This window comes from Mirounga angustirostris, unplaced genomic scaffold (genome assembly GCF_029215605.1).
Source record: "Mirounga angustirostris isolate CCGP_5_RB_7025 unplaced genomic scaffold, mMirAng1.0.hap1 SCAF_15, whole genome shotgun sequence".
In the NCBI taxonomy this organism is placed as follows: domain Eukaryota; kingdom Metazoa; phylum Chordata; class Mammalia; order Carnivora; family Phocidae; genus Mirounga; species Mirounga angustirostris.
The window spans coordinates 1007210-1019215 of NW_026991723.1; the positions used below are offsets into that span (position 1 = coordinate 1007210).

Genomic DNA, 12006 nt, shown 5'->3' on the forward strand with positions numbered 1-12006 from the left:
CCTCCGCTGTCCCCGAATGTCAGGCTTTCCTCGAACGCATGCCGCTGGAGAGCGTGGCGTTTACACGTGGATTTGCGGGGCCTTCCCTCAGGGGTGGCGGGAAGGCCGGTGGCAAGCCTTCCTGGGCCCATGTGCTCGCCAGTGGGGAAAATCAAAGTGCGTTAACATGTTGGCCAAGGAGGGGCCCCCGCCTTTAGGAACTCCACAAGATAAAAACCCTCATACAGGCCTCACGTGGTCGGCTCTCCGGGCGGGGAGGTGGGGAGACAGCAGTCTTCGGCTCTACCACCGTGACGCGTCTCCTGTCCGCGGTTTTGTTTCAGGAGCAGGCCTCCCAGGACAAGCAGCCCGGCCCCCCGCAGAGCTGCGAGAGGTAACGGCCCTGTTGGCCCCTGGGGACGGTGGGGGCGGCCGTGGGCTCACCCTGCGCTCAGCCCACCCACTGCGCTTCGCACCAGCGCCCACTGCACCTTCCCCTCACGAGTCAGGGCTTCTAGCGGTGTCACCCATTTCCAAGCCCGACTTGGTCCTCTGGGCTCTGGCTGCCTCGTGCTCCCGTCCGTGTCCTGATCCTAGTGCCTGTCTGTGGTGCCCGGGATGTTCTACAAGGGAGAGGCAGTGGACAAAGAGTCAGCAGGCCTGGGGGCCAGCAGAGGATGGAGGGCAGGGCAGTCTGGCCCACCCCCAGGCCCCCCGGCACCATGGCTGCCGGCCACCCGTCGTCACAGAACATGTCACGGTTGGGGAGGGATTGGATGCGGGCAGTGGCCGTGTAGCCCAGTGCAGTAGTCCCAGGGGGTTGTCGAGCTCCCGTTGCTGGTACACAGATGGGGAAGCTGAGGCACAGGGGAGGATTTTCTTAATCCTGTCACTTTCTGCGAGCCCGTGGGGCCTGAGTCACAGGTCAAGAGTCAGCGAGCACAGAGGTCCCGGGTCAGACAGCCCACCCATTCCCCACGACACCAGTGCTACCCAAGACAGAACTGCAGCAGAAGGGGCTGGGGGCCCCGAAGCTGGGGTCAAGGCTGGCTTCGGGCCCTCCAGGTTTTCTGGCCATTCCTGAAAATCCACGCTTCCCGCGTGAGGCTCTCTGCAGATTGCTGTCATGCTCTTGGTCTCCACACAGCTATGGAGGGTCCGACGTGCCCTCTGGCAGAGAGACGAGCGACAGCTGTGAGGGTGCGTTCGGCGGAGGGCGGCTGGAAGGCAGGGCCTCCCGGAAACATCACCGCCGGTCAACACGCGCGCGCTCCCGCCAGGAGAGAGCCAGCCGCCCCCGGCTGACCATCCTGAACGTGAGTGGCCGGCAGGGCGGGCCGGTGGTGCAGGGCTCCCCGGACGCGGCCTGCTCCGGTCTCAGCACCTGAGTGTCCCGTAGGTGTGCAACACGGGCGACAAGATGGTGGAGTGCCAGCTAGAGACACACAACCACAAAATGGTGACGTTCAAGTTCGACCTGGACGGGGACGCGCCTGATGAGATCGCCACCTACATGGTGAGGTCGGGTGCCTTCGCGGGCCGGCAAGGCCGTCTCCTGTCCGGGGGGCCCCTGGCCTCTGCAGGTGGCTGCCCGCCCCAGGCGGTGCTGGCCCGTCACCTCGAGGGCTGCCTCTCTCGTGGAGCCAGCCGCCTGGCTGGGGCTCCTCTCTCGGGCTGAGTGCAGAGCAGAAGTGAAGTAGATCCACCAGGGAAGAACCGGCACGCGCCTCCCCCCACCTCCCGCGGCCCCCCAGCAGCATTCCCTGTCCCGTTGCAGGTGGAGCACGATTTCATCCTGCAGGCAGAGCGGGAGACGTTCATCGAACAGATGAAAGACGTCATGGACAAGGCAGAGGACATGCTCAGTGAGGACACAGACGTCGACCGTGGCTCTGACCCTGGGACGAGCCCACCGCACCTCAGCACCTGCGGCCTGGGCACCGGGGAGGTGAGTCCCGGGTGTGGGGTCCCGGGAGGGCCAGGGCTTGCTGACGCCCTAAACCTAGGCTTTGTGCACACGAGGCCTGCCCGAGGTGCCTGTGAGTCACGCAGTGTTGGGTGAGGTGGCCGGGAGGGTGGGCACCTTCAGTTCGGTGGGAAACGTCAGAGCTCCAGAGGCCCCTCGGATGTTTTGAGGCCATGCTGTGCTCTGCAGGAAGTCCTTGTTCATGTGGTCTGCTGATTTCTGACCCTTTACCTCCACCAGGAGAGTCACCAGTCCCAGGCAAACGCTCCTGTGTATCAGCAGAACGGTACGTCTGCCTTCTGGGCCCCTTCTGCCAGCCAGACACATCTTTGGAGGAGGCATTTCCATCCCCATTCTTTTTCTGTCTTTTAGTGGGCATTTGATCAGACCCCACTGAGCATATCGTAAGGGGGTTTGGTCATCACCAGGGGTGGGGGTGGTTGCTGCAGTGCGTGGGGAGCGTCTCCCCAGGTGTGGGCAGGGCTGACCTGAGGAGCTGGGCCTGGTGCTGGTGGGGACTGAGCGCGGTGTGGACTCACCGCTGCCTCCTGTGGCCCCGGCTGGCATTACCCTTCGCTGACGGCACTGCAGGCATCCCAGGAGCTAAGCCTGTGTTTGGGGGTGTTGTGTGAGCCCTGCCAGTAGCCCCTGACTGGGCTGCATATGCCCCCCCACTGGTGTGAGTTCTCCAGTGCAGGTCTGGTGCCAATGGTGGGGGGTCCCGTTGGCCACAGGAGAAATTCACTTGGTCTCCCTTGCTGCTTTTGCCCTGCTCCATAGTCCTGCACACAGGGAAGCGGTGGTTCATCATCTGTCCAGTGGCTGAGCACCCAGCGGTGGAGGCCCCTGAATCTTCGCCCCCACTTCCTCCAAGCTCCATGCAGCCAGAAGCCAGCCAAGGTAGGAGCAGCTGGAAGTTCCAAGCCCTTCTCCCTGGTAATGTGGCGTGCTGGCTCCCCCCAGCACAGTCACCCTGCAGCCCAGAGCAGCCTGGGACCACGTCATGTCTGCATCCCTAGCCTGGTTTTCCTCCTAATGAGCCCAGTCAAGGTGGCACACAGGCTTGAGCCAGTCCTTACCTTCATGGTGCAGGGGACACACCCGGACTGCTCAAGAGTGTACTGGGAGGTCTCTGCCCTTGCTCTCTCTTACCAGTGTGGGCACGTGGCTCCCACCTCTCACTCCTTCGCTCTGTGTGACTCACCTGCAGGGATATGCTCCTCCTGGCTCTGCTTGTTCTGGGGGTGGGGTGGGAAAGTTCCTTTCAGTGCTAAAACTCTGATTTTAGATTGTTCCCAAGGAAATCTGCCTGATACTGATCTGCCCCTGTGTGGACAGATGCCAGCAAGCTTGCCCTTGGGGCTGTCGGTTAAATCCTGATTCTTTGGTCCCTTGGGAGGCTGAAAATAGTCACTTGAACAGATTTTAGGTTTAATTTCCTGTAAGCTGGCAGGAAAAAGTTGCCAATTATGTAACTTGACCTAACTTTATAGCACATTTGTGAAAAATGTTTGTAAATCATTTTTCATTTTGTATCTTGTGCTCCCAATGACTTCCATCGTACTTTTGGAGATTTGTTCCTATGGGGAAAAGGTCAGCCTAATAACAAAATCCCAGTGGAGCCAATAACAGAGACCTGGTGACCTCAGATAAAGGGTCTGTCCCAACCTGGGTGAAGGATCAGGGGGGCAGCAGCATTGTCTGCAGTGGCTCCGTTTTTAAAATAAGAATATGCTCAACTACTACTTGGTTTTAATGCATACATATGTAGTTAACTGGGGGGGAAGATCCTTCTAGAAGTAAAGCTGATTTTTGGTGTGCTGCAGTGATTCATGGGCCGTGCCCAAGGTAAGCCCTAGTTCCCTCATCTGTGCGCTGATCTCAGGAAACCTTTTGGAGCCAGTTTATTTGAAAAAAAAAAAAAAATTAGCTACTTCCAGGGATGGCAGACCTGTTCATTCGGATGAACACTGAGGATGATCAGAGAAGTTGGATGAATTATAAAGATCGTCGGCTTGAAGGTATTTGGGCATCTGACGACAGTGCAGATCAGGCCAGGGTCCAGAGTGGGATGGAGACCAGGATTAAAGGGAGCCCAGTGCTGGGTCTGCTCCCCTGGGGGCAGTTCCCATTCCTGCAGGGTGACTGAGAGGCTGAGCACTGAAGCTTTGACAGCTCACCAGCCCCGAGAAAAGGGGCTGAGTCCTGCTGGCGAAGTGACAGGCCAGGCAGAGAGAGGAGCTGCCTCAGCACGATGCCCACATTAGGGTGACCTCAGGGTGCCTGCTGTGTGCTTAGGCAGAAGCACTCAGGTCCTTTCTGCAGGAAGGTAGCACTGTCTGGACCTCACAGTTGACAACTTTATGAACACACTATCTGACTCATAGTAAAAAATAGGCAGAGATTTTGGTTTTGGGTAAGATGGAGTGTGCACACAGCACCAGCCCTTCACTTCCTGAAGCTAGCTATATGCCGGGACCAGTGCAGAGCACAGCTCTTTGAGACTTGGGAAGTAAGTAGCAACTTAGGATGGGGAACTAAGGAGGATGGGGAAGTGCACCAAAATTCCAGGGATTCCTGGGCTAGTGTGAGCTTGGCATTTCCCTCTGATGCCTCAGGACAGCATGAAGCCTGGGAGTGAATGCTGGGTGCAGACAGGGAAGCTCCAGGAGATGCCCACTAGTTTTGGCTTGCAGAGCAGGAAGAAGAAGGAACTCCTAAAGCTCAGAGTATGGTGTGGGTCCCTCGCTGTTTTCTTCCCCCTTGTTTTGTGCCCCAGGCCACAGACAAGTTCTGAGGGGTAGCAGCAGTAACAGGAGCCAACATGGTGATATAAGGGAGAGCCCTTCTCTGCTGGGTGGAGCCAGGGCTCAAAGGTTATAGAACCAAAACCCATTGCTTTTTTTCACTTTCTGTTCTCCAGCCACTTGGCTCTGCTCCTCACAGTTGTGGAAGTGAATGGTTTCTCTCTAGGGAGCTGGAAAGGGGAGTCCCGTGGATCAGGAAAATCACGCAGAAAGGAGGAGCTTGGGAAAGCAACCCCATAAAGTTGTTGATGAACTTCTGGGTTTGCCCCTGACCTGTGCGTGTATGGATCTGATTTTAATTAGCATATAATAAACTGAGAACTGAGGTGATGGATAGACTGGCCTCTGAGTGCTACACACATGTTTCAGGTCAGATTAGAACTGCAAAGACACTGACAACTAAACTGGTGTTATAGCCACAGGTCATAGAAGATGAGTCGTAACTCTCAGCTTGAATCTAAGTAGGTCAATTGCTTGCTAAAGGAAAAATATCAGCCTATCACCATAGGATGTAAACAGACTTAGGGTGTCATAATATTCAAAATCCAATCCAGTCTGATTCAACCAGTGCAATCCAAATACTTATCAAATGAAAAACCATAAAAATGCCAACTTGCTTTGGAAAAGAACAGCCAACGCTTAGCAATGGCAAGATAAAATAGACGTTGGGATGATCTCACAGAGACTTTAAAGAAACTATTGTAAATATGCTTCAACAAGCAGTCACAAACATTCTTGAAACAAATGTTAAAGTGGAAAGTATCTGTGAAGAAGTGGGATACAAAGAGGAGACACATGGAAACTCGAAAACTGAAAACTAAGATACCTGAACTAATCAGAACTTAGAAAAAAATGAATAGAGCTTCACGGGCTGTGGAACAGAAATGGAGGTCTAACATTTGTGTCATCGGTCCCAGAAGCAGAAGAGAAAGAGTGCAATGCTGAAAAAATATTTGAGGAAATAATGTGGAAAACTTCCCAAATTTGGTGAAAGACAAGCCTATAGATCGAAGGAGCTGAATGAATCCCAAAAAGTATAAACCCAAAGAAATCCATACCTGGACACATCATAAACTGCTGAGAAATAAAGATAAAAAATTGTGAAAGCAGCCAGAGGAAAGGACCTCGATGTCAAAAGTATTTCTACATTCTTTTTTTTTTTTTTTAAGATTTTATTTTTATTTATTTATTTGAGAGAGAGAATGAGAGACAGAGAGCACGAGAGGGAAGAGGGTCAGAGGGAGGAGCAGACCCCCCGCTGAGCAGGGAGCCCGATGTGGGACTCGATCCCGGGACTCCAGGATCATGACCTGAGCCGAAGGCAGTCGCTTAACCAACTGAGCCACCCAGGTGCCCCAAAAGTATTTCTACATTCTGACTGAAGTGGTAAAATACTGATTCTAAGTAGACTGGAAAGTTAAGTATGCATTTTGTAAGTCCTATGGCAATCGCTAAAAGAATTATAGAAAACAATGTAGTCAAAATTATAATGGATAAAGCTATAATACAAAAAAAGAGCCCCCCCCAAAAAAGGAAAGAAAGAAGAAAGAAGATTTTTTAAAAGAGGGGAACAGGGAACAAACAAATCACAGACCTACATCTAAATATAACAGTAATTGAATTAAATGTAAGTGGTCTTAGCACATCATTTAAAAGACAGAGATTGTGAGAGTAGATTAAAAGAAAACCCGACCTAATTATTTGCTATCTATAAGAAATTTCAAATATAATGATATAAGTGGGTTTAAAGAAAAAGCATGAAGATATACCATGCAAACACCAATCAAAAGATCATTGGCATGACTATTTAATATCCTACAGAATAGATTTTAGAGCAAAGAAGATTACCAGGAATAAAAAATGGCAACAAAAACAACATTACAACCTAGAAAAAAATGGATAAATTCCTAGAACACCTAACCTTTCAAGACTGAATCACAAAGAAATAGAAAATCTGAATAGACTGACTACAAGTAATGAAATTGAATCAGTAATTTAAAAAGTCTGCCCAAAAACAAAAGTCCAGGATCAGAAAGCTTCAGGTGAATTCTACCAAACATTTATTTTATTTATTTTTCTCATAAGGGAAATTTAAGTTTTTTATTAAGAAAATAAAAACAAACTACAACAAAACGTCTGCAGCTGAAGTTTTTTTTTTTTTTTATTTAAAGATTTTTATTTATTTATTTAACAGAGATAGCACAAGCAGGCAGAGTGGCAGACAGAGGGAGAGCGAGAAGCAGGCTCTCCGCTGAGCAGGGAGCCCAGTGCAGGGCTCGATCCCAGGACCCTGGGATCATGACCTGAGCCGAAGGCAGACGCTTAACGACTGAGCCACCCAGGCGCCCCTGCAGCTGAAGTTTTATATAGAGAGCAATTTATAGCAAGAAATACTTACAAAACAACAAAAATTTCAATTCAATTATTTATACTTCTACCTTAAGAAACCAGGGAAAGTACATCTGAAACTAATTAATACTTTATGTCAACAACATTGGAATCAGAATAACTTTTTTTGAGTGATACTCAATTTTTTAATTTTAGTTTTTAAAATTTTTATTTTAATCACCTGGGGCTCATCACAAGTACCCTCCTTAATCCCCATCACTGATTTCACCCATCCCCCACTCACCTCCCCTGTGATCCCTGAGTTTGTTTTCTGTAGTTAAGAGTCTGTTTCTTGGTTTGCCTTTCTCTTTTTCCCTTTGCTCATTTTTTTCTTAAATTCCATATATGAGTGGGATCATATGGTATTTGTCTTTCTCTTACTGAATTAATTTCACTTAGTGTTATGCTCTCTAGCTCTATCCATGTTACTGTGAATGGCAAGATTTCATTCTTTTTTATGGCTGAATAATATTGCATTGTATATATGTGTACACACTACATTTTCTTTATCCATTCATCAACTGGTGGATACTTGGGCCACTTCCATAATTTGGCTATTATAAATACTGCTGCTATAAATGTCAGAGTACATATATCCTTTTGAATTAGTGTTTTTATATTTCTTTGGATAAATACCCAGTAGTGCAATTGCTGGATCATAGGGTAGTTCTATTTTTTAACTTTTTGAGGAACCTCCATACTGTTTTCCAAAGTGGCTGCACCAGTTTTCATTCCCACCATTAGTGCACAAGGGTTCCTTTTTCTCCACATCCTCGCTGTTGTAACACTTGTTTCTTTTGTTGTTGATATTAGCCATTTTGACAGGTATGAGGTGATATCTCCTTGTAGTTCTGATTTGTATTGCCCTGATGGTGAGTGGTGTTGGGCATCTTTTCATGTGTCTGTTGACCACCTGTATGTTGTCTTTGGAGAAATGTTTATGTCTTCTGCCAATTTTTAATTAGCTTATTTCTTTTTTGGGTGTTGATTTTATAAGTTCTTTATATATTTTGGATACTAACCCTTTATCAGATGTGTCATTTTCAAATACCTTCTCCCATTCCATAGGTTGCCTTTTTTAGTTTTGTTGTTTCCTTTGCTGTGCAGAAGCTTTTTATTTTGATGAAGTTCCAATAGTTTATTTTTGCTTTTGTTTCCCTTACCTCAGGAGATGTGTCTAGAAAAATATTGCTATGGCTGATGTCAGAGAACATACTGCCTGTGCTCCCTTCTAGGATTTTTATGGTTTCAGGTCTCACATTTAGGTCTTTCATCCATTTTTAATTTATTTTTGTGTATGGTCCAGAAGAAAATGGTCCAGTTACCTTGTTTTCATGTAGCTGTCCAGTTTTCCCAGCACAGTTTGTTGAAGAGACTGTCATTTTCCCATTGGATATTCTTTCCTGTTCTGTCAAAGATTAATTGACCTTATAATTGTGGGTTTATTTCTGGGTTTTCTGTTCTGTTCCTATTGATCTATGTGTCTGTTTTGGTGCCAATATCATACTGTTGTGATTATTACAACTGTGTAATATAACTTGAAGTCTGGAATTGTGATGCCTCCAGCTTTTCTTTTTCAAGACTGCTTTGGCTTGGGACTTCTGTGGTTCCCTTACAAATTTTAGGATTGTTTGTTCTGGTTCTGTGAAAAATGCTGTTGGTATTTTGATAAGGATTGCATTAAATGTGTAGATTGCTTTGGGTGGTATGGACATTTTAAATATTCTTCCAATCCATGAGCACAGAATGTGTTTACATTTCTTTGTGTCCTCTTCAGTTTCCTTCATCAGTGTTTTATAGTTTGCAGGGTATAGGTCTTTCACCTCTTTGGTTAGGTTTATTCCTAGGTATCATTATTTTTGTTGCAGTTGTAAATGGGATTGATCCCTTTGTCTCTTTCTGCTGCTTCATTATTGGTGTATAGAAATGAAACAGATTTCTGTATGTTGATTTTGTATCCTGTGACTTTACTGAATTTGTGTATCAGTTCTAGCAATATTTTGGTGGAGTCTTTCAGGTTTTCTATAGAGTCATCTGCGGATAGTGAAAGTTTGACTTCTTCCTTGCTGATTTGGATACCTTTTATTTCTTTTTCTTGTCTGATTGCTGTGGTTAGGACTCCCATTATTACTATGATGAGTAAGTGGTGACATTAGACATCCTTATCTTATTCCTGACCTTAGGGGAAAAGCTTTCAGTTTTTCTCTATTGAGGATGATGTTAGCTGTAGATTTTTCTTTTTTTTAAAGATTTACTTATTTATTTATTTATTTTAGAGAGGGGAGGAGGAGCAAGGGGAAAGAGAGAATCTCAATCAGATTCCTGCTGAGTGCAGAGTGCGATGTAGGGCTCGATCTCACGACCTTGAGATCATGACCTGAGCCAAAACCAGGAGTCAGAAGCTTAACCAACTGAACCACCCAGGCGCCCTAGCTGTAGATTTTTCATGTATGGTCTTTATTATGTTGAGGTATGTTCCCTCCAAACCTACTTTGTTGAAGGTTTTTATCATGAATGGATGTTGTGCTTTGTCTCATGCTTTTTCGGCATCTACTAAAATGATCGTACGGTTCTTATTCTTTCTTTTACTGATGTGTGATGTATCATGTTGATTGATTTCCCAATATTGAACCAACTTGCAGCCCAGGAATGAATCCCACTTGATCATGGTGAATGAGTTTTTTAAAAATGTATTGTTGGATTCAGTTTGCTAGTATTTTGTTGAGGATTTTTGGATCTGTGTTCATCAGGGATATTGGCCTGTAGTTCTTTTTTAGTGTTGCCTTTTTCTGGCTTTGGTATAATGGATATGCTGGCCTCATAGAATGAATTTTGAAGTTTCCCTTCCTCTTCTATTTTTTGGAATAGTTTGAATAGTTTGAGAAGAATAGGTATTAACTCTTCTTTAAATGGTAAAATTCACCTGTGCAGGCATCTGGTCCTGGACTTTTGTTGTTGGGACTTGTGTTTGTTGGGAGTTTTTTGATTACTGATTGAATTTCTTTGCTGGTAATCCATCTGTTAAAATTTTCTATTTCTTCCTGATTCAGTTTTGGGAGGTTATTTTTCTAGGAATTTATCCATTTCTTCTAGGTTGTCCAATTTGTTGACATAGTTTTTCATAGTATTCTTTTATAATTGTTTGTATTTATTTCTGTGGTGTTGTTATTTCTCTTCTCTCATTTTGATTTTATTTATTTGAATCCTTTTTTTCTTACTGATTTTTTCAAAGAACAGGACCTGGTTTCATTGATCTGTTCTACTGTTTTTTTTTAGTTTCTATATCATTTATTTCTGCTCTAATCATTATATTTCCTCCCTTTTGCTGGTTTTAGGTTTCGTTTGTTTGTTTGTTTTCTAGCTCCTTTAAGTGTATGGTTAGGTTGTTTATTTGAGAATTTTCTTCTTGAGGTAGGCTTGTATTGCTACATACGTCCCTCTTAGAACCACTTTTTCTACATCTGAAAGGTTTTGGACTGTTGTGTTTTCATTGTCATTTGTTTTCATGCGCTTTAAAAATTTCCTCTTTTATTTCCTGTTTGAGCCATTCATTATTCAGTAGCATGTTATTTAACCTCCATGTTTTTGTGGTCTTTCTGGGTTTTTTTCTTGTGGTTGACTTCTAGTTTCATACTGTTGTAGTCAGAAAAAATGCATGGTATGACTGATCTTTTTAAATTTCTTGAGGCTTGTTTTGTGGCCTAATATGTGATGTATTCTGGAGAATGTTCCATGTGCACTTGAAAAGAATATGTATTCTGTTTTAGGATGGAATGTTTCGTATACATCTGTTATGTCCATTTTGTCCAGTGTGTCACTCAAAGCCAGTGTTTCCTTCTTGACTCTTCTGTTTTGATGATCGGGTCCATTGATATAAGTGGGGTGTTAAAGTCCCCTACTATTATTGTAGTATTATCAGTGAGTTCCTTTATGCTTGTTATTAACTGTTTTATGTATTTGGGTGCTCCTATGTTGGATGCATAAATATTTACAATTGATGTGTCTTCTTGTTGGATTGTCCCCTTTATTATTATATAGCATCCCTCTTTGTTTCTTGTTGCAGTCTTCATTTTAAAGTCTATTTTGTTCAAGATAAGTATTGCTGCTCCAGCTTTCTTTTGACATCTATTAGCAGGATAAATGTTTCTCCATCCCCTCATTTTCAATCTGCAGGTGTCTTTAGGTCTGAAATGAGTCTTTTGTAGGCAGTATATAGATGGGTCTTTTTTTTTTTTTTAATCCATTCTGTCACCTTTTGTCTTTTTATTTTTTTTTTTTTAAGATTTTATTTATTTGACAGAGATATAGCGAGAGAGGGAACACAAGCAGGGGGAGTGGGAGAGGGAGAAGCAGGCTTCCCGTTGATCAGGGAGCCCAATGCGGGGCTCAATCCCAGGATGCTGGGATCATGACCTGAGCTGAAGGCAGGCGCTTAACGACTGAGCCACCCAGGCGCCCCACCCTTTGTCTTTTGATTGGAGCATTTAGTCCTTTTACATTCAGAGTAACTATTGAGATATGTTTATTGCCATTTTATTACTTGTTTTGTCATTTCTGAAGATTTTCTCTGATCCTAGGTTGGGTTGCTGGTTTCTTTAGTGACATATTTGTATTTCTTTCTATACTTTGCATATTTGTTAGTCATTTTTTCCATATGGTTACCATTAGGTTTGTATATAACATCTTGTGCTTACAACAGTCTATATTAAGTCAGTGATCATTTAAGTTTGGACCTATTCTTTACTCCTCTCCACATTTTAGGTATATGGTGTCATATTTTATGTTCTTTTATGAGTTCCTTGACTGAATTTTTACAAAATACTCATATTTACTGCTTTTGTGTTTCCTGCTTTATACTGTCACTCT

The 12006-nt window shown here is 45.0% G+C and overlaps 1 protein-coding gene across 1 annotated transcript in view; it reads left to right on the plus strand.

Annotated features, from left to right (window-relative positions):
- The window catches only part of WNK2 (WNK lysine deficient protein kinase 2), a 128199-nt gene that overhangs the window by 57408 nt on the left and 58785 nt on the right, over positions 1–12006 (plus strand). Inside the window, exons 14-19 of the mRNA XM_064579853.1 lie at positions 324–373; positions 1127–1295; positions 1379–1495; positions 1757–1927; positions 2186–2231; positions 2726–2845. Coding sequence (XP_064435923.1) covers positions 324–373; positions 1127–1295; positions 1379–1495; positions 1757–1927; positions 2186–2231; positions 2726–2845 — 673 coding nt within the window. The remainder of the gene's footprint in view (positions 1–323; positions 374–1126; positions 1296–1378; positions 1496–1756; positions 1928–2185; positions 2232–2725; positions 2846–12006) is intronic.